Here is a 21,666-nt window from a genome sequence, read left to right as displayed (position 1 = left end):
ACATAGATATGTTAAAGAATGAAGGAGATGAGGCTGAATTGTGGAAGTGAATTTGCTTTCTTGTGAGCTGCTTATGAAGTACTGAGTTGAAACAGTACTGAGTTTGGAAGTGAAACTGATACCAAGGCAGAGTTTTTCTTGACAGAGTCAATGTGTAGAGAATGGTTTGATTGTTCTTTCCAATGCTTTAGAAAGCACTGTTTGCAAACGTAGACCAGAGTTTGAAAAAGATAGTGGTCACACTATCCATTATTACTGAATGAGAAGGTTTGCAAAACTGCCTGCCTATACCCTATATGGTAATATGAAAGACTCTTCAGTTTTTAGAGGAACAGGCTTCTATGGAAACTGATATACCAGGCTTAGGGATAAACACTGATAGAGCTTAAAACAGAAAAGCATAGGAACTGGTACAGATTAAGGTATGCAAGATCTGTGCTCTTAACAGAAAATTTGTTTTAAAAGACAAAAATCATTGATCCCCAAAGGGATCAATATTAATGTATGCATATTCTTCTTTGCATTTTCCCTGTTATAAATATTTCTTCCTGATTGGTACCTTTAAGTTGTTGAATAATCTTCTAAATCTTATTTGCTTCATAGTGACTTTTATTGGGAAGAAAATGTTTTTTTAAACAATAGAACTGTGTAGCTTTAGTGACGCAGACTTGGAAATCCTTTTGGTTGGAAGTAGTGACTTGTCTAAATCCGAGAGTTTAGTTCCTGAAACAGGCCTAATCCTTGTAGTCAAATAATAAGTTTTAGAGAAAAGGCTTACAACTTTGGGAGCAAGCCTAATAACCACCCCTTATGGTAATTGTGATCTTGAGCACTTAAGAAATATGGATTCTTAAAGTTACCAAAGTGAAAAAAAAGCCTGCCTAAGTTTGGTTTTAGTTATTAACTTAGTCCAAATTTATTTTCTGCTGAATAACATTTTTGAAGAGATGTTTGGATAAAGTTTTCTTATTTCCAAGTCATAGCTATTACTGTCTCTCTCTAGCCTGGAGTTGTTTGTTAGAAATCTGTTTTGATATAACTTAAGGTTTTTAAAGTAGTCCTTGCAAGGAAGGGCAGAAGAGCTGAAACTTAAAATCACAAAGCAGGGGCAAGGCCCTGTGTTGCGGTTCCCCCTTTGTGAGAAATGAAATATTCTGTATGCTTGAGGTCATGCTGGTGCAACATGGATGGGTTTGAGAATTGCCTATTACCCTTCCTTGGGAAGAGGTAGATATGTGATGGCTGCCAGTGGTTTCAGTCTTGCTTTAAGGCTGTATATTTACAGGTAAAACTGCTGAGTTCCTCTGTTGAATAACTCATCTATCATCTCTAGTAATGTACTGCCAAGTATGTATCTGCTTGAGAAAGCTCTTTCTGAAATTAGCTGCAAATGAGGAAGGCAGCCTGGCTGGACATATTAAGTATGGAGACTGCTGGATCAAGTTAAACAAATCAGATAGTTGGAAGAGAGAGAACCCAGAGGAGCCCAAGTTTAGTAACTCAGGGTGGGGGAGAAAGGAAGGATTTGGGAGAGGGGACAGAAATGAGAAACATTTTCCTCTTCTCGCCCAACTTTTTCATCAGTCATCAGTTGTAACAAGTTTGGCATACTTAGTGTAAGTATAGTATATGTGTGTTTTAAAAAATGCTGATATTCAACTGACTTTCCAGCTAAAAATTGGAAAGAGTTCAGATTTTTCACAGAATCTACAGCCTAACTGCTGTAACAGTTTCCTTTTCCTTGTGATGCTCTTAATAATTTTCAGATATTCAACTGAAAATATAGTAATGCCTTCCTCATCAGCGTTGATGTGGTTTCATGTGTCCTCAGAAGCCCTATTTTATGAGATATTGCTACTGAAGTCTGGAGACGTGTCGTATGCTCCTCTTGCAGCCTCATGTACCTGAACTAAAAGGCTTCAGGATTACTGCGATTCATGAAGGGGACTAGTGCAGATGGCTTAATTATGTACCTCCTGTAACATCTTCAGGATTATTTTGTCTCTACCTGTCCATATTCAGTGAGAAAGAAAAATAACTTTAGTGGAGCAAGAGTAAACTTGCGCTTACACTTTCTTTTACACTAGAATTATAAACCAGAATGTGTTTCTATTATACATTTGGAGGCATGGAATTTTAGTGCTGGTGCCAGAAAGAGATATTCTATTGATGTAAATATGTGGAGAAAAATAATGTTTGTTTGGGGTATAAGTGGATAAGTTGTTTAAAAAAGGAAAAAGTAGCTTCGTGCTTGATTCATGGATTTTAAGAGAGATGGTCCTTGAATATTTACTGTTGATTATTATTATTTTTTAATTAGAACATAAAACCCCAGACATCATAAACTTCCCTTAAAAATTTCTTCCTTCTTCTCAGTTGAGTTATGGAGTTGAAACTTAAACAACACACACCTTCCCTCCCTCCCCCCCTCAAAAAAAAAAAAAAAAAAAAAAGGCAAAAAACAAAAACAAAACCCAACCACTTGAGCCATTTTAAAAGACTGTGGTTACTTGGCTGATGCAGAACCACACTAGGTTGAACCCCATATTTTGTTATCAGATAGTATAGAAAAGTAAATTGCAATGTTTCTGAATTCCCCGGGTGGCTACAATGTTTTCTAGTTAGTGTGAAACTCTGTATAGTGAATTGAGCTTACTGAGGATAGCATTTTTTCACCTAATTAATCTTGGCAGGCTTTTTTTTTTAATAGTAGAGAAGATGTTTTGACCCTCCCTTGGCAAATGGCCTGGTTTAGATGATGTGAGTGGAGTAGTTTTTGCCTGTGTAGAAGGCAAAAAGATCCTGAAGATCTTTGATTTCTAAACCATGTTGGAACACTGAATGGTTATTCATAAAAATAATCCTTTCCTACATACTGTTTAGCTGATGATGTCATTCAGTGTCTGAAACTGATCAAAATAAAATGCTGCTTATTTCTCTGTTGCATATCTCCTTATTCTTCTGCTATGAGGTTAGAAGTTTTTAAAAGTAAATTAATATGTGTCCGTTTTTGTACATCTTTAATTGAGTCTTCAAGATGTAATCCTACTGCAAGGAAGACTGTTGGAACAAAATATGTTTCAAATTTTTGGATTTTGTGAGCTTAAAGATTACAGGAATGGATCATAATTTTTGTTTGTGTGTAAGAGTTGATATAAATTCAGGAAAAATATCTCCTGATCAGGTTTTCTACTGAATGTGCCTTGAGAATGATACTGTTTTGGCAAGATTTCTTAAAATGTTTATATAACTATTAGAAACTTGTTCCAGAGAATGCTATTTTTACTTTCTGATTAAAATGGAGAAGTGGAAAGAAAGCAATGCAAATACAGAGACAGTATAGGCAGTTGATCTAAAATTGCTTAAATAACTTTTTTCTGATGTCTTTAATCTCTGTCGCATTTGTAGTGAAGAGGTAACATAGTGTTCTTGGGTATTATACTAACATGATAGCTTTTTGAAAGGTTGATACTGTGTATGTTTCTGCCCACCTCCTGTTTACTGAATTCCTCTTTTCATCAAAACCTGGAAGGGGTGGGGGAAAATAATATGGAACTTTTATCTCAGTCATGAATAAACATTGGATTGCAAAGAATTCTTCGTTGACCTGGAACTTGGGCCAGTGGCCAAAGATTGAGCCTCAGTCTTTTATTGACCAGTAGCTACGTTTTTTGAACATATTTTTGAAATTATCCTGCACTCTGTCACTTGGGGACCATTTTATAAATAGTGATTGCCCCTGTTACTTCCTGCAAGCAAGAAATAATGAGTTCCCTTAATATCTAGCTTTTGGGGTTTATGGTGCATAAGCTTATTTTGTGTGTGTCTTGATTAGTGATTGATATTTAATTGCATTTTTCAGGGGAATAAAATCAGCAGTGTTGATATTACAAAATGACAAAACATCCACCGAATAGAAGAGGGATCAACTTTGAGGTGGGAGCCCAGTTGGAAGCCCGTGACAGATTAAAAAACTGGTATTTTTTAAAAAATTCATATTATATTAACGCTAAGTCTTTAATATCTTAAAAACATTTTACTTTGATACCGTATTTAGAGTCCTGGTCATTGGTTTATAGGAAACTAGTTAATTTCTAAATGTTTATATACCAGTGGTTGAAATGGGCAATAAATGCTGTTATATTGTGCTGGCCCTTACAAAGAAGTGTACCAGTGCTGTCTACGTCTGGGAAATAGAACTAAACCTAACTGTAGTGGAACTTCGGACTTGAGTACTTTTGAATTCACATTTTAAATTCTGTGCTATATGCAGCTTACAGAGCAGTCTATGAAGGGATAAGTCCTTTACAGCCAAGAATACCCAAGGTAGTTCCTCACTACTTCATTTTCCATCACTGTTAAGAATTCATAGGCTTAAAAGGTCTGATTGAAATTGTTGTGGCCTGTGCTCATTTGTAAAGGTAGTCAAATAAGGATTTGAAGATTTGAAAGGGGGAACACATTCCAAACCAAGGTGTTTGTTTTGGAGTCTATCTTGAAGACCTCATGTATGAGAGAGGATTTTTTTTTTGACTAGCTACAGTGGTAGGAGAGAAAAGGAATCTTCTAACTGTGTCTGTTCTGAGAAGTCAGCTCACAAATTAGCATTTAATAATGCTCAGTGAGTGGGACACAAGATTGAAAACTGCTAGAGTCGAGGATTTCTTAAATACAAGTGTTAATTGGACATTGTCAGTTGAAAACCATGTAGGCATCCCAGGAGGATGGAGTACTTTCTTATTGATGTACAGGACTAGTCCTGAAATGTCTCAGCTGCATCCCATATGTTTTTTTCCTTATTCAAGTAGAAGGGAAATGTAAAGGGAATTGTAAAAATGAATAAACAGAGCTCTTCAGAAGAAAAATACAAACGTTAAGTTCTACTTGTATTTTATGTTGACTTTCCTGTGTGAAACAAGAACTGCTTAGGTAGGGCTTCAGTCTGAAATGGCGTGCATCTTTTGCATCCTTGAGCTTTATTTATGCAAGAAAAATTGGGCAAGCTTACAGCAAAGAGATTTCTAAACCTATCTGTAGTATACATGTAGTGTAGGCTTATTAGAGGTACAGTTTAGTCTAGGTTTTATTTCAGCAAGGCAGATAACTGGCTCATGACCCATCTGACATGTTTGGAGAAAAACAGTGCCTAAAAAAATACAGATACGTAGCTCTTGAATGGTAAAATTTGCAAAAAAAAAGGAAAAAAAAAAAAAAAAAAAGAGTCAGTACCTGCTGCTTCTTGCATATCTCTTGGCTTAAACTAGAATTTTGGGCATGTTGCAGGTTCTCAGAAACTCTAGATTTCAAATGATGTGTCTTCTGTACAGTGTTTTGCAACTCTTTAGTCTCAGGGCTTAGTTATTAACTCTCCAATTTTGAAAGTTCTTTTTGCTTGCTGGACTTCTGAAACCTGGGTCAGAAAGTCTGTATTTCCGTGTTTCCTTAACTAGTCATCTATATATATATTTCTGTTTTCAAGAGTTGTGAACTAAAAGCTATCAGTGCTGGAGGTGTATTTTCTCTCAGCAATATATGTAGTGACAGAGTGAGGCCCACCACTCACAGAAGGTGTGGGTTTGTGGATGATGGCAGAATTTTGCCATCTCCCCCACAGTTACTTTCACCTGCCACAGTGTGAACAGGAACACTCCTTGGTGTGGCTATGATACACTTCTTACATGCATACGAAACATTTTTGGTGATAATTGCTTTTCTCAGTGCTATACCTTCAGAGGTCTAAGTGTTCCTTGTGTGCGGCTTTGTTATCTTGGCACTTAAAAGGTAGGCAGAAGTCTGTTTAAAGTGAGCTGGTTTTCGTTTCTGTGCTCAGTACTCACTGGTCAACTAGAGGGCCACTATTGCTTCTGAAATGGTAATAGTGTTTTGATGAGAAGTATTTAATCTTGGAGCCCAGTTCATATGCCTTTCATGGCAGGGGCTCATGTCTTAGATCGTTAGCCAAGGACTTCTTGGGTGTTTGGATCTAATACCAATCTCACAGCTCTGTTGAAGAGAAGAAGGTTTTGTATACCAACAGAGTAGTCAGCACAGAGGCAGACTGTGCAAAGTGAACTTGACTGTTGCATCTTTAGGTCTCTTATCAAAGGTTGCTTAGTTGACTCTTGGAACATAACATAATGAATGTGCACTTCAGTTCCTGCTGTTCTCTGTGTCATTTGTTAGACTCAAACTCCAGAGAGTATAGTGAGTCCTTGTTTGTTGTTGCTTGGCTTAGTCTTTGGGGCTTGGTTGACACAAAACTATCATGAAAAGCTTCTGATAATAATCTGCTGACTTAATGGCATCAAAGTGGGGAAGAGTCCTGTCCATTCAGTGCCTCTGTGCATGCCAAAAGTCCTTTTGGTACACAGAGCTGRGTTCCAGAAGATGTGGTAGTGGGACTGGTCCAATAGTGCAGACCTTTGTCCTAAATTGGGAGATCACAGAGAGACCAGCTACATCCATTTACACACATATACTGTCCCTGCTGAATTGAGTTCTTGGAATTTTTTGCATTGGATCACTTTAACTTCTTGGCACTGGAAATCAGCAAACACTGTATTTTAACAAAAAGAGGGTGACTGCTGAATGCTTGTAGAAGGCAAATGATGAGCTGTTTGCTGTAATGACATCTTTCAATTTCTTCTACATGATATGCGAGTAAAATGGAGATGAAAAGACTTCTGATTCTAGTCAAAGTCTTCTGCATTGAGCTCAAGATCAGGATTATAAAGAGTATTGTGCTACCCTGTTAAGGGTAGAAATTGTCAGTCCTGAGAGTTTTAATTGCTAATACTGTCAGGACTTTGTTCCAGTACTGAAAAGATTGGAACCCACATTTGTTCTTCAGAGTACCTGTCCTCCAAGGTGTCTCTGTTCCTCTTGTCATTCCTTTGAATACAGTAAGATAGTCCCATGCTAGCTCTAGGAGAAAGGGATTTTACAACAATTATGTTCTGGTATGTAGGAAAGGAGAAGGGAGACAAACCAATCTTGAACTCAGAGATCAACTTCTTTGGTCAGCACTCTGAATTTGAATTTTCAGATATTCCTGTCTTCACAGCAAGGGATGGGTTTGCACTTCTACCTAAAAGAAAACTATTTTCATATTTACTCTGCTCTGACAGCAGTAGTCTGTGAAGCTGCCACTTGTTGATAGCCCTTGTCTCTTCAGAGTTCTGCTGTTTGAGCTTTTGACCATTCCTTGGGGTTTTGGCAAAACTAATCCCAACAGTTTGTGCATCTCAGTTCTCTCTCTTTCACTCTCTAGCCATCTCATTTTTCGTAAGGCCTTGAAAGGTACAAAGGTACAAGCTAGTCATTCCCTTTGAATTTATCTGGAAGACCACTTATTTTGGTGTCCTGATAAATTGCCCGAAGTTGTATGGAATTTCAGTTTGTTTTTACAATGTGGTAGAACAGTATTCAAATCAGTATCATTTGGGAGATTTCTTACTCAGGATCAGTTAACTGCCTTGAAAGTCTATGGCAGTGAGCCAAATGCCTCCTTCATAGTTTGGAGGAGGAGCTGTTTGACCATACTGGGACATGTGGCAGCCTGTACTGTTCTCATGCCCTAGGCCAGGTTTAAGCTATTGATGTTTCGCTTTGTTTATTATCCAGTAGTGTACTTTCTTGATTAAACAGGAGTGCATTTCTTCAGTTGCCTCTGCCCTGGAGTATGTAAAGGCTCCTTGGCCTGCATGTATGGGTATGCTGTAATACTTCTTTCTGTGTAAGTCTTTGGCAATGCATGTCTCCTGATGTGGCACTCTTGCTCCACACTTCCAAGGTTAGGGGACAGGTGCTGGAGGAACGAAGCTTGCGTTGTCAGTGTATGGAGCTCAGACCTGTTAAGAATCTGTGACTCCTTCTCCTTTGCCTTGAAGTTGCCAGGTGTTAGACCACAACATAGTATTTGTGTGTCCAAAAGGAAGGTAGTACTGGGGGACATCCAAGTTTGTGAATGCATCTAGCATAGTGTCTCATAGACTTAGTGTTTCAGTGGAGCACTGAACAAACTAGTAGATGATGGCTACTTTAGAAAGGAAAGATTTGTTCAGACTTTTCAGTATGTTACTGAGAAGCTGGCCGAGAGCTCAGGTTCGTCTCCATTTGCTCTAATCAGGCTGAAATTTGGTCTCATTCTCAGGTATCTTCTTACTGTTCTTGCAGATAGATCAGTATTTTTCCCTATTGGGAAGCCTTTACAAGGTGAGGTGGGATAGACATGGGTGAGGATGCTGGTGCGTGGTTCTCGAATGAAGGTTCTTATGGTGAAGAATGCTGTTTCTCCTTTAACTGTGTATGAAGCAGGGGGCAGTCTTGCATCGTGTAGTTTGTTTGGCCGTTATCACTTGAGCATGCATCTCCCAAGAGAGGCAGACAGACAAGATGTCCTAAATGAAACAGATGTTTGGCATAATGTTGAGCCAATTCTCACTCATCGTTATCAGCTTCCCTCTGGATCTTTGATAATCTGGATGAACCCTAGACCCATTGCAGTCCTGATGGAAAAGACTTTTTTTTTCTGCTAGCCTCTCACTGAAAGTATGTGGGAATTCTTACCTCCATTTTTGCTGGGCTGTGCAGGGAACTGGATACTCTCAAATGAAAATGAAATACATGGCATCAAGAGGTTTTTTGTTGTTTTTTTTTTTTTGGTGTTTTTTTTTTAAGACTTGAGTTGCCCGATGACTGCCTTAACTTTCTGCAAAAGTGGCATTTTTGGTTGCTGTTGTACCTGCAGACAAAGTGAGATTCCAGCCTTAAAGACTGGCAAATCTTGCCTGGTGTTTTTTCTTCTCACAGAGTATCCCTCCAGACCTGTCCTGATTTCTCTCCATACTCTCTCACTTTTGTCTGAACTAGGAGATTAATGCATTTTTTTTCTTCTGGAATGTGTTTCCAGAATAGAACTTACTCAGCACACTGGAGGCCAAGAGGATCTTCTCTTTCTGAATCTTTTAGATTAAGTCTTTAGAAGATTTTGAAAGAAATTTCCTTTGGGTTAGACATCTGTGCATAGTGCTGTTTTTGTGTGAGTGCTATTTAGGTGGCTGCTGTAGTGTATTAGAACAAGTTAAGAGCCGACTGATACGAAGTGCCATTGTTGGTTGGAATCCGTCCTGCCAAAGCTTGCAGTTTTGCTCAGAAATACCTTCGTTTACCGAGATCAACAAGGCCAACGTATGAAGTTCTTGTCGTTACCTGTACCAAGCACTGTGCAGCTAGTAAGCTGTCCAAGAATAAGCCACATTTAATAGAACTGTGTTAAGATGGTTGTTTGTGGAACGACTTAGCGTCTTTCCTTCTCATGAAACTATGCAAGGTGCTGCTGCTTGGGGTTACCTAAATATGAAATGATTTGTGGGTCATAACACACAACAAAGGAAATCACTTGCTGGTAATAGGTTACAGACATCTTTAGCATCAGTATCTCGCATCTGCCCTTCTCTTCTCCATTGCCTTTGTTGCGCGTGTTTTGATAGCATACTGGGCTGAACTAAGGGCATAACTAAAGGTGTCTGTGGCTCCCAGCGTTAGGCAGGGCCTTAGTGTGTGGCTGCAGTGTGAGTCTTGGGCACGAAGCACTTGTGGCTCTCCTTTGAACACGATGTAGGCCAGAACTGCTGAGGAACTTCAGTTTTAAGTAGACAGCCTTTCTTTTCATCAGTTCATGTCTGTAAAATGATACATTTAAAACATTAAAACATTGCACTTAAGGCTCAGTTCTGCTGAGTTTGGGTTTATTTTTGGTACCAGGCTTGATCCACGTTTTCTAGTGCTCTTATTGCAGTGGGATGAACCTTAATTTATTTGTGATGTTATCTACAGCTGTGATAGTGCTGACTGAAGTATTTACTGAGGTCTACAAATTACCAATGCAATTAAAGAAATGCATAGTTTATAAGGTCTTTGTGGCTGGAAGTTACTTTATTTGATCCTTCTCTGGTTCTCATACTAATATATTGACATATTCTATTTAAAAGTCCTGGGACTTTGAAGATGGGATTTAATTTTGAGAATTTAAAACTTAAATTAGATTTAGTGGGCCTGCTAGACTTTAACCTTTATGCTCAGAGGTATCTTCAGAAAGTGATTGATGACACATGTTGATGAATATCTTTAAGAGAACCTGGAGACCTCCAGGTGTTGATCTTGATAAGAGAGAGCTGAAATGACTGGCTTGTTACCTTAATTGTGTAAATGTTTTATTTGTGGAAAGTTGAGATTATTAAGTAGAGGTAATAGCTTCTCCCAAATTGACTGGCATACTTGAAGTATTAAGCTTTAGAAACAGCTCTTCAGATCTGATTGTATGCTGCAAAGTTAAATTTGTTTCTTTTTTTCGGCTGTAGTGTTTGGTCTAGCAAAAGTGTATTTCTAAACTGGTCTATAAACAATTGCAACTATAACAGAGTACTTAAAATTACATCCATTACAAATGTCAGTACACTTGCATATAACAACATATTCATATGAAATAACTCTTGTTCCCACTGACTTCATCTTTGAGGCTCTCCTACCTGTCTTCCCTCCCTCCTTAATGTAGCTATCAGTCGTGAGCATCTCCCCTAGATATAGGGAAGTCTTTTTTCTGACTTCTTAGCTGGGGGATGGAGCGGGGAGAAATGTAGCTAGAGATAAGAGCCCCTCAGTTGCCTCCTCTTCCTGCAACTAGCCTTTGCCTTCATGCTATGCAGTTTGGGGATGATTCTATGCTGGACTTCTAAATCATTTTTAATATCTTTATTGCTCATACAAGTGATATGTGAAATAATATTAAGACTGTAGAAACTAAATTTTGTTAAGTATACTAACTTGGGTCCCTGTCACAACTGATCAAGTCGTCTTCAGATACTTTGCTTTTGATAGTTCAGAAGGCCACCTATGTGTAATGCTTTGCACTGTAGCTGGAGTAACTGTTTGAGACATTTATTCTTACTTGAAATATTTTAATCTATTCTTTTTCCAGGTATCCAGCTCACATTGAAGAAATTGATTATGAGGAAGGAAAAGTACTTATCCACTTCAAACGTTGGAACCATAGATACGATGAATGGTTTTGTTGGGACAGTCCTTATTTGCGTCCCTTAGAGAAAATACAGTTAAGAAAAGAAGGATTGCATGAGGAAGAAGGATGTTCAGTAAGTAGCAAATACAGGACATTTGAGTGTGTACCAGTTTAATGTGCAGTTAGATGAATTATGACCACTCAAATGCATTATAATGCTTCATTTTTGCTGCATTGCCTGCCATATGGGTTCTATGGCTTATATTTTAAATAATGGAGAACTAATCATTTTGATATTTTAATGAAGCTGTATGTTTTAGTATATCTTAGATGAAAACACTTTTAAATACTGTCTTTTAGGGATTTCATATAAATGATCAGGTACTGGCATGCTGGTCTGACTGTCGCTTCTATCCAGCCAAAGTTACTTCTGTTAACAAAGATGGTAAGGAGTCAGTTTTACTTTTGTCATGCTTGTTAGTAATGTATTTTTAATTGTATTCTAAGCTTTTTGCTTAGATGGAGAGATAATACAGCAGACAAAACAGCTGTGAGAAGTGTTTGATTACATATTTTAGCCTACTAGTAACTTTTTTTAACCTAACCTTTTATCTTTTTGTAAGAGGCCGCCTTAGTCAATGAAAGAACTTTCCGCTGAGATCCACAAAAGGTGAAACCAGTAATGTGACTAACTTTTAGGAGGCATAAGCTAAATAAAATAAGTAGTCCTTTCTGCAGCAAACTGAAAATCATATTTTATCCAATAGGCTAAGACTGCTAGAGGAGCTCAGCCAATTTTGGAATTAAAGAATCTACTGAAGAGCAGGGCCTGAACTGCAGGGCCTGCATGCTTTCTTGTTCCAGTCCTTTTAACTATTCATACTATTCTCCAAAATGTAGTCCTTTGATTGTTAAAGGAGTTATGCTTATACTGATTTCCCTCCTCCCTCCCCCCCGCTTTACCTCCTGTTTCAAGAACTTGAGCCTTCTGCCTGTTATGTAGGAAACTATCCAGTATGTTTGAAGTTAAGGGGCATGTAAAAGATATATGCACATGTCAGGATTGCAGAGTGCCTATGTAAGTGATATTTCCTCGAGGAAGAAGGCAGAAAACCTTTAAGATACAAGTTGTGGCTGGAGAGGTTCTGACCGGACATCCCTCCCCAAATTTCCCCCTGGTAGGATGTCACTGAAACAGGTTGCCTAGAGCGTGGGGTGTAGCACCTCTGTTTTTGGAGGTTCTCGTGACTAAGCTAGGTACAGCTGCAGTTACCCTGATTTAGTGTTGGCTATTTAGAGATCCCTTCCAACCATAATTTATATGATTCTGGGAAAAGCCTAGACACTTATATTTTTAATCTGTAAAAGGGTATTCGGTGTACTTCTATATTCTTGATAGTGAATTTTGATCCCTTATTAAATATCCAGTTGTAATTCACATAGTTGTGTTAAATCTCCCTTAATTTGTTTTGCAGAAACTGATAGACTTTTGTTTTATGGAAACATTTTTCTAGTGATCCCATTTGGTTATTTTTAAAGCTTTTTGGAACCCTTAGAGAGTATTTATTCCTTTGTTTTATTTATTATGTCTCAGGAACAGCTCTACCCTCAGACATGTACTTGTATTGTGCATGTACCATAATTTTAGTAACTTCACTATTGCTCCCTTTCCTGGCCTGTGGAGAGAGACCTCTACTGTTCAAGTCTTTGAACAAGATTGATAAGGCAGCTTTTATTTAGCGCTTAATATTGGAACTGTAGCCAGTAGCTTTTATCTTTAAACTGTTATGCTTTGTTTTCAAATTTTAGGTACATATACTGTGAAATTTTATGATGGTGTAGTTCAGACTGTCAAAAACATTCATGTCAAAGCTTTTTCCAAAGACCAGGTAAGTAATGTGTTTACACTGCTAGCATAAAATGGGCAGTCCAAGTTGACTGGGTTTGCTTAATTGTAAAAGTATGAAATGAATGTTTAATTTTCTTGCTACTGACATGCATTTTTTTGAGATGCAAGCCATTAAAGATGATGCAACTGATGGCATGACTTACAAAGTTTTCAGTTTCATGTTACTGTGAATGCACTTCTTGAAGTAAAATCAGTGTAAGATTCAGAATTTACATATTAGAAGTAGTGATAGGATATTGAAACACACTTCAGTTGCTTTAGCTATTAAAGATTAGTTTAAAAATATGTTTATCAAAAATTAAGTGGGGCACTGTGAAGTAAAGGAGAGACTAGCCTTTCTGAAAGTTGGTTATCCTGAGCCCTTTAAGGAGGTTGTCCAATAATCTTTCAGTTCACAGCTTGGAGATGATAGCACTGTTTTTCTCTTGGCATGTTCTGTTTCCATTGTTTCCATGATTTGACTGCTTTTCATCACCTGCAATGACTTCAACCTTCAGCTAGTGATGGAAAGTGAGTTGTTTTTTTTTTTTTTAAAGCCTGATAGGGAAGAAATGTTTTTGTGCATGGACACGTTGTAGGAAAGGCGGACAGGTTTTTGTCTTGCATGGCCTGAGGAAAGCTTTCTAAGTATTCAGTGTGTGCTTTTGGATAACTTTCATTACAGGAATGATTCTTGCCACACGCATTCCTGTGGTATATCTGTAGTCTGTTTTTTCAGGCATGATTTCGGCTTTTACTTTTCTGCAAATGTAAGTTTGAACACAGAATCAGACCTCCTTCCAAACAAAAGCCTTAAATATTGATTCCAGTAATTATTTAATAATAAGTACAATTTAAATCTGTCACTGTCTTGAAGAGGCATGCCATTCCTTGGAGGTCTCTAGATTGTGTATCTGTCAGACTGAGGGAATTAAATACATTTAAATATATTAACTCAATCTTAAGAAATATTCTGCAAAAGAAAGACAAAATATTTTGTCTCCTTTAGAGATTTTATGAGCTTTCCATTTCCCTTTGGACAGATTTTGAAAGGAATTCAAGTTTTCTTTTCAGTACAACCACTGGCTGGACAATTTGTCTTAGCTTGAGAAATGAGTTATACTACAATGTTTCATACTGTCCTTTGACATAAAAAGCGTAAAGGGAGAAATTACTTTTGTTAGTAAACAAAACTCACTAGGAAATTAAAAATATTTCAGCCACTTGAGAACTCAGGACTCAGTAGTGAAAGTAAGTGAGTTTAGCACTGTATCTGAATCTATACCTTATGTAGCAGCTTATGCCACTTGAAGGATTTTAGAAGGGAATAGAATGAACTGACTTTCTTCAGTGACAGTTTTGCTCTGCTGTTTCACAGAGGAAATAATTTATATTGGGCAGAGATGGTAAAATGCTTATCGCTTGCACAATGTGAATGTTTTTATTCAAGGACAGCTTTTAAGAGTCCATAACATCAACTGGTAATTCAGGCTTAGTGTGTTCACTATTCATTTTTTTTGAGGATGATTTGATTAAGACATTTCATGTATGTTCTGGTGCCTCATTTTATTCACATCAGATTGTTCTGTGAGCAGCACAGCTGCTCAGACACACAATGTCTGAGGGTTTTTTGAGGTTTTTGATTAATGTGTAAGCTCCCAAGTTTGATTTTTATAGGAGTTCTTCCTTTTAAAGGAAAAGAAAAAGTCATTTCATACTTCCTCTCTGCCAAATATGGTTAAAATCATCTTGTGGAAGGTGGAGCAGATGTGCATATTAAACATTTTATTGCATCAAGCTTATTTCTTGGGCCTGTGGCCTAGAAACTGCAGTCTTACAGTACCTCAGTTTATGAATCCACATACTGATAGGAAGATAGTGATGAGAAGAGGTGAGATTGTACAGAAACTGAAGAGACTTAAGTGTGTACTCAGAATTTTGTGCATGCTCCAGATGCTCCAGTTTCTTTCCCAAGAGGTACTTAGCCTTTCTAGTCCTGTGATCCTTGTCCAAAGTCTTTTTCACTTGCCTATTTTATGCTTGTTGTGCCTAGCAGTACTGTGGCAGGAAGGGAGCCTGGTTGCTCATTAATGCTTCAAGTTATTGGGCAACAGGAAGAGAGAGGTTAGTTAAACTAAAGCCAGTGTTAACGCAAGACCAAACATAGACAAATAATTGAGACTCAAWATCAGAAGGAAGATTCTGTTTGTTGGAGCAGTGAAGTTCTGGGACAACCTGCAGTCGGATTGCTGAAATGAGGGGGAAAATACTAAGCAAACCTGACTTTGCCCACTGTGAGCTAGTAGAACAGATCTGATCAGCTAGTGGAATGCCTCCGTGACATTCCCTGGCAGTGAACTGTTTCATACAGGGATGTTCTTCCTGGTTCTGTTTTATAAAAAATACGGTAAAATGGAATTATAGTTGAATGATGCATCAGTAACTTGTTGGACAGGGTCAGCTAAGGATTTTGATGTTCTCTCAAGCTGAACACAAATTCCAGAAAATTGAAATTTAAGGGTTTTTCTCTCTCTCTCCTTTTTTTTTCCCCTAGAAACAGCAAGTGTTTTGTATATAACAGCATCCTACAGTTGCTGATTAAGTTAGTGATTGCGGTTACTTTACATGACTCTTCAGCTGCTGTACGATTCAGTAACAAACTAATCTTTAGCATGTAATTTTGACAGAGACTTCTGAAAGGAAGAAACCTGTTTCTGTATCCTAGTTAGTGATTGTGCTGTTTGCCCTTTTCAGTGCTGTGACTTCCATTCATCTTCCAGTGTTACAAGTAGGATTTAAGTAGTACTGCGCAAGCTAGTGTGCAAATATGAGATTTGATTACTGGACTTAATCTGCACATGAGAACTAAGGCATAGCAAATCTCTTATTCCGTGAGTTATTCTGTCTTAATGCAGGAATTTGGCTGATTCTTGACCTTGTTTGTGTCTTAATCTGCATTATAAAATTATTTTTTTGTTTTCATTCTTAACCTTTTCAAATACAGCAAAAGACTTCTGATAACTTTAATCATAAGGAAAACTTGAAAAAGGCTACGGTGCCCTGTTAATATTCTTCAGGGCACAGAAGAAAGTAGGGCAGTAAGCTTACAGTACACAGTTTTTGATTGTATGCTAACAAACTTGTAAAGGAATTTATAAAGTAACCTAAAATTGATTTCTAATAACTGTTTTAAAATAGTTCAGTAGGTTTTTCAGAAAGTAGTTAAAATTTTCAGCTGGAACCCAGAGCTTTGTTTGATCTACTGGCCTGAGGAGGTGGGGAGGGATTTTGCAAACTTTCGTCCAATGATACTTTTGGGAAGACTCAAATAAGTGGCTAGATAGTGTTTTTTAAATATTACTATGTGATACAGCGAACAATTTTCCATACATCTTCACAATTTTAAAAAGTTTCTGTCTTTTGGATCTGTGTGTTGGAGGTTTCTTTAAATAGTAAAGATTTTGCGCAAACTTAGAGCTGTTTCAGATAGTGTAGAAGGCTTGAAAATATTTCCTAAGCTACTTGTCAGTTATGTGTTCAGGATAAGGTAGTTCCTTCAGGCTGGCCTGTGAAAATAAATAAAAAATAAAAAATAATGAAAACCAGTGTATGCCCCTCAAATTGGACAAGCTTTGAGGAAAAAACTGAGGGTTCTCTTAGGTTTTCAGGTATTGCTCCAGGAGTAAGAATGTAGGTAACCAGACCAGCCTTTTCAGAGCTGCTCTGCATTGGGGACTTATGTTTGCTTATCATGCATCCTCCACAGTCTTTTGACCTATTAGCAAGCCTTAAATAACCACCAAAAGCTAGAGTTTGTGAATCCATCTGGGATCTGCTTGTGAGCTTGCTTGTGCGTTTTTGTTACGCGAGTCTGTTAATGAAAGGGTATGACAGTAAAATCTGAGGCTAGAGTTAAGTTCTTAACCTGTATTTTGTTTTGCTTTTACTTTTTTTTCATTGATAAATAAAATTTAAAAAGGTTTAAAAAAAAAAAAAAAAGAATGTAATGGCCACCTATCTTGCTATCTTGCCTACTATTAAGAGACTTCTGAGTCTGTTCCTAAACTGAAGGATAAATATTGAGACTAATGAATAAAATGAGTTCGTTGAGTGAAGCCTTTTCTGTGTATCTTCATTTGATATTCTTTGTCAGCCTTTTTCTTCTGTGAAGATAGCTCTTGCTTCTTCTGTCTTAGTACAAACTTTAGGCTCTGAAGGCAACCTTGTTATAATTTTGACTCAGGTTTACAATGTAAGTATTTGTATTTGACTTCCTCTTCATTGTCTTACTGTGTATCTGGAGTTTTGTTAATGCTAGTGGTGACTAAATTAATTCTTAGACAAAGGACTGAAGTTTTAATTATATTGGAACATAGAATGTGTAACTTCATTTGGAATTTTAGTAAATAAGAGAAACCATTTCATATTCTCAAAAAGTACTACCTATGTCAAACAACTACCTAGTATTTATGTTATCTTGTTAAACCAATGTATGTCTGCTCCATAGGTCTTTGAACAGTTCAAGTGCCTCGAAGTTCTAATGTGTGGGTTGCAATAGAATGATACGCACCTTTTTTCTTTGAAAACTGGACAAAAATGCAGGAGTCTGCTAAGTACAAAGCTGGGGTAGGGAGGAGGACTTTCAGATTGCAAGAAGTTAGTTTTCATGTCACACTCTCTTCATTCTAGAATATCGTGGGTAATGCTAAGCCTAAAGAAAGAGGTAATGAAATTCCGTCATCTCCTGAAAAGCGGGAGAAATTTAAAGAACAGAGGAAAGCAACAGATAATGCAAAGAAAGACAAGGATGAAAAGACACTAAAGACTGAGAAAAGGGTTAAGCAGCCTGATAAAGAGGGAAAATTGATAGTAATCTCAGAAAAAGGCAAGGTCTCAGAGAAGAATATATCTAAGAATGGAAAAGAAGATAAAGAGAATATATCAGAGAATGATATGGAATATTCAGTAGATACACAAATTGAGAAGAAGCCTGAGAATGACAACGTAAAGAGTCCACAGGAAAGCGTAAAAGAAACTAAACGAAAACGTGGAAGGCCACCAATAACGCCTCCAACAGGTATGTAGTTGAACATAAATTGTTTAGGCCTTATTCTAGAAGCGCTTATAAACTTACCTAAGAAAACGAAAAGTGTTTGCTGTTCTGTTTGCAGCCTCAGAATCTCTAGAAGTTTAGACTTTTTAAACTCATCTGTGTTCAAGTTTAGTTAGGAAAGCTAAGAGCATACCTGATATTCGGGTTTAGAGGTTTTTAATGGTTAGATCAGACTAGKCTTAGGCAAATAATCTTCATGTATAACTATAAAATACACCATCAGTAGGATTCAGTTCTAATACATAGACGTAGGAAAGCCAGGTGAAATTAGGTCCAATTACTTATTCCTTTGTAAAAAAGGATAAACTATGAGACTTACGAACTTATTTTAGTGAGTCTTCCAGCTTCACATTCAGTTAACTTTTTATTTTCTATGTAAACATGTAGAGCAAAGTTCTCAAACACTGCAGCCCATAACCTTAGAGTTAAGACGTCGGAAAATACCTAAAGGAGGTGAAGTTCCATCAAAGCGTCCCAGGATTGAAAAAAGCTTGTGTGAGTATTTTTGGTATTTAGCTATCACAGTACTTGTACAAATAAGTTTCTGAAGCTTAAGTGGAATTTTAAGAAGTCTGTAATATTAACCATAAAATATGATACAAAAAATGTCTTAAAGACAGCACCTGCTTTTTTTTTTAAAACTGGCCATTCATATATAGCATCATTAGGCTGAAATTCTTTTCCAGATTTTGAAAGTTGGATTGGATAGAGGAGCTGTGAGCTGACAGTTTTTGTGCAGAAATTCACAGGATTTAGGGGCAAGAGTGGTTATACTGATTATATTCTCTCCAATATTTAGACAGTCAAAAAAGCCTTTTCCTAACTAGCTATCTGGTTTTGCTTTTTATATGGAGAATCTACCACATTGCTTGCTTTAAAAAAAACTTGCTAAGATTTGATACATGTTCATGTCATTGCAATCTAATAGCTTCTACTTTATCTTGATATACTGTATAGTGATGTTGAATAACTTCGGAGTGTTCATCAAGAAAGAAAATTATTGTCTGTGGTAGTTTCACGAACAGAGATGAGGAAGATCTAAAGAAGTTTTTCCCTCTGCCCCTTTCAGAGGACCTTAAAACCTAAAAATTGCAGTTCGTACATTATCCAGCATAGGGTCAAAGCTGTTGGTGTATCTGAGCTGTCTTATTTAACGTCTCATATTACAAATGTCTGTGGGAGCATTACTGTTCAAAGCAATGATTTATCAGTAAGATACTTGTGTTCTAATTTAAAATCTCATACTAATAAAATATCTGAAATCATTAAGAAAACTGTATGAGAAGCTTTAGCTTGTACTAACATAAATTTGTTGATGTGATTGTAGCTTCTGCAGAGGCCTAATTAACAGAGCTGTTTAACTCTTACTATTAAACTCAATCCTTAGAACATGGCTTCGAGGGAAATCTTTCAAATGCTTGTGTGAGCTAAATAATACCATCAGATTTCTGTTTTCTAGCTCAGGAAAAATTGAAAAGCTCTTCAGATAACCATGAGAGAGACCAGATTAGGAGGCGATCTTCAAGACTCTCATCTGGTGTTGGCCATGAGATTGTAAATACGGATCACATCACAACAACTTCAACAGAAATTCTGCCTTTGAAAGATACGGTATCTAACCCAAAGGAACTTGAGAAGGGTAAGTAGCTTCCTGGTATAGCCTGAACATATGATGGTATGGAAGGCTTTTAGTTGTTACAAGCACCATATTTTCACTTGCATAACCTGCAGATTATATATCTACAATTAAAACAAACCTGACTTCAGCAGCAGTGCAGAGTAAACCCAAGGAAAACTTATCTCAGCCTTTGCTGCTCTGATTGCCCTTCCTTTGTTTTTGATTTCCTCTACATCAGCAAGTCTAGCGTTTCCCTTGTGTAGTAGGGAGCTTTTGCCAATAGACGAATAACTAGCTGGATCCTCAGGTGCCTTGCAAGGAGAGCTCTGCTGGTTTCCGGAAGACTTAAAGGAACTGTGTTTAAAGAGATGCAGGTTACGCTTGTGGAAATGAAGTAATTGATATTTAATATTCTTTTGATTTGGGAAGTAGTTTAAAAGTTAAATTTACAATTTAATCCGCTTGTTGAACATTAAAACAAACAAGGGGACTCTTTTTCTATACTAGAYTGTGTAGAAATAACTTTTTCTACCTCCTGCTTCACTGCTTTTTCTTCACAGGGAACTCTTGTAAGGTTTGAGTAGATCTGTTCTATATTGGACTATAGTGAACTAGCAGCCTGTACAAATGTACGTAGTTGAAAATTCAGAGGATTGCTACAAGTGGCTGTGACATTTAAAAAATTATCTTTATGCTAATATAACAGTAAAAAAATTTGACAATAAAGGGATATTTGTCTCCACTGTAAAGTGATGAACATACACATGGGTGTTTTGGTATATGCTTTTGTGTACGTTTTACTCAATCAAAATTATTTTTTGCTCCCTTCTAGTTCAGTTAGAAATTCCTGTTGAAACTGACCAAAATTTCAGTGAAAAAGCATCTTCTGGGGATGGATTACATACTACAGGACTCAGTGCAGATGCTGGCTTAAAAGAAGAAAAAGTTGAAGATGCTGAACCTTCCTCTGTTACTGACAGAACTGAAGAACCGCCTGCTGCTACAGGTCCAAATTTTGATTTCACATTTAACAGATTATTTTTTTTAAGGCAGCCATTAGCAGGCACTTCGTGCTTTTAAAAGTATCATTTATAAAAATCAAGCATTCTTTTAATGTTAACTAAGGAGAGAAGTGCTTATTTTGAGCCCTGATGCACTCAATTTTGCTGTTATATGTGAACTTTGGCTTAATATAGCAATCTTCCAAAAGGTGAAGATCATAATTTTTAAATGAGGAGTGTAATATTTTTAGTAAGTAACAGGTAAAATTAACAGAAAAATTTGTTTTCTGGATTTAATTTAACGTTTGCAATTCTGGATTAGGCCAGACTAACATCTTAAAATCAGCTTATTTGATGATTTTATCTGTGGTGCGGACCCATGGTAGCATTGATATTCTTTGGGAATCCTGATTTTGCATTTCTGTATCCTACTGTTTTGGCTATTGTTAAAAGTAAGCCCTAGAATATTCAGTGTACTGAGTGCAAATTTATGGAATAGTTGAAACATCCCATGTCTGTCGTAATGGATGTTTTCTCTTAGACAAGGGAGTGTACTTACCTCCCTATTTTCGAATTAAAGTTTCATATACAAAGAGTAGGCTAAGTCTAAATATAATGCTGCTCTGGGATTATTCCTTAATAACTTAAATATTTATATCCCTAGTTAATTGGAGAAGTTTGTACAAAGAATTACCCAATTTGTTTGACCAAGAAAGCTTCAAATTATGTGGGACAGAGCAGTTAAAAGGATTTAGTAGTTCAGCATTGCTGGTGAACTCTGTACCTCTGTACATGCTAGCTGTCATTCTGTGTGTTCATTCTTTCAAATCTTCCCTCCAACTTGCCCATGTCCTGTCTCACCCGCTCTGCAGTGTAACTCTGTTCATCAAGTGCTCCATCATTTTGCCACTGATAACATTTGCATGTGCATCTATAGTACAGGAAGGAATTTACCTCTTTCATTTGCTTAGGATGATGTATAAATAGTCTTACAGTACTTTTTAAGTCTTAAAAAAAAAAAAANAAAAA

The 21,666-nt window shown here is 37.1% G+C and overlaps 1 protein-coding gene across 10 annotated transcripts in view; it reads left to right on the top strand.

Annotated features, from left to right (window-relative positions):
- The window catches only part of PHF20 (PHD finger protein 20), a 71,549-nt gene that overhangs the window by 6,981 nt on the left and 42,902 nt on the right, over nucleotides 1–21,666 (top strand). For all 10 annotated transcript variants that reach the window (XM_085302638.1, XM_085302637.1, XM_085302647.1 and 7 more), the window contains 8 exons: nucleotides 3,863–3,977; nucleotides 10,979–11,150; nucleotides 11,378–11,462; nucleotides 12,827–12,906; nucleotides 17,595–17,982; nucleotides 18,406–18,513; nucleotides 19,478–19,657; nucleotides 20,469–20,642. In XM_085302638.1, coding sequence (XP_085158764.1) covers nucleotides 3,895–3,977; nucleotides 10,979–11,150; nucleotides 11,378–11,462; nucleotides 12,827–12,906; nucleotides 17,595–17,982; nucleotides 18,406–18,513; nucleotides 19,478–19,657; nucleotides 20,469–20,642 — 1,270 coding nt within the window. In that variant the 5' untranslated portion in view covers nucleotides 3,863–3,894. The remainder of the gene's footprint in view (nucleotides 1–3,862; nucleotides 3,978–10,978; nucleotides 11,151–11,377; nucleotides 11,463–12,826; nucleotides 12,907–17,594; nucleotides 17,983–18,405; nucleotides 18,514–19,477; nucleotides 19,658–20,468; nucleotides 20,643–21,666) is intronic.

This window comes from Rhea americana, unplaced genomic scaffold (assembly GCF_003343005.1).
Source record: "Rhea americana isolate MKP2758 unplaced genomic scaffold, rheAme1 scaffold_190, whole genome shotgun sequence".
In the NCBI taxonomy this organism is placed as follows: domain Eukaryota; kingdom Metazoa; phylum Chordata; class Aves; order Rheiformes; family Rheidae; genus Rhea; species Rhea americana.
This window is presented reverse-complemented; position numbering and strand designations above follow the sequence as displayed.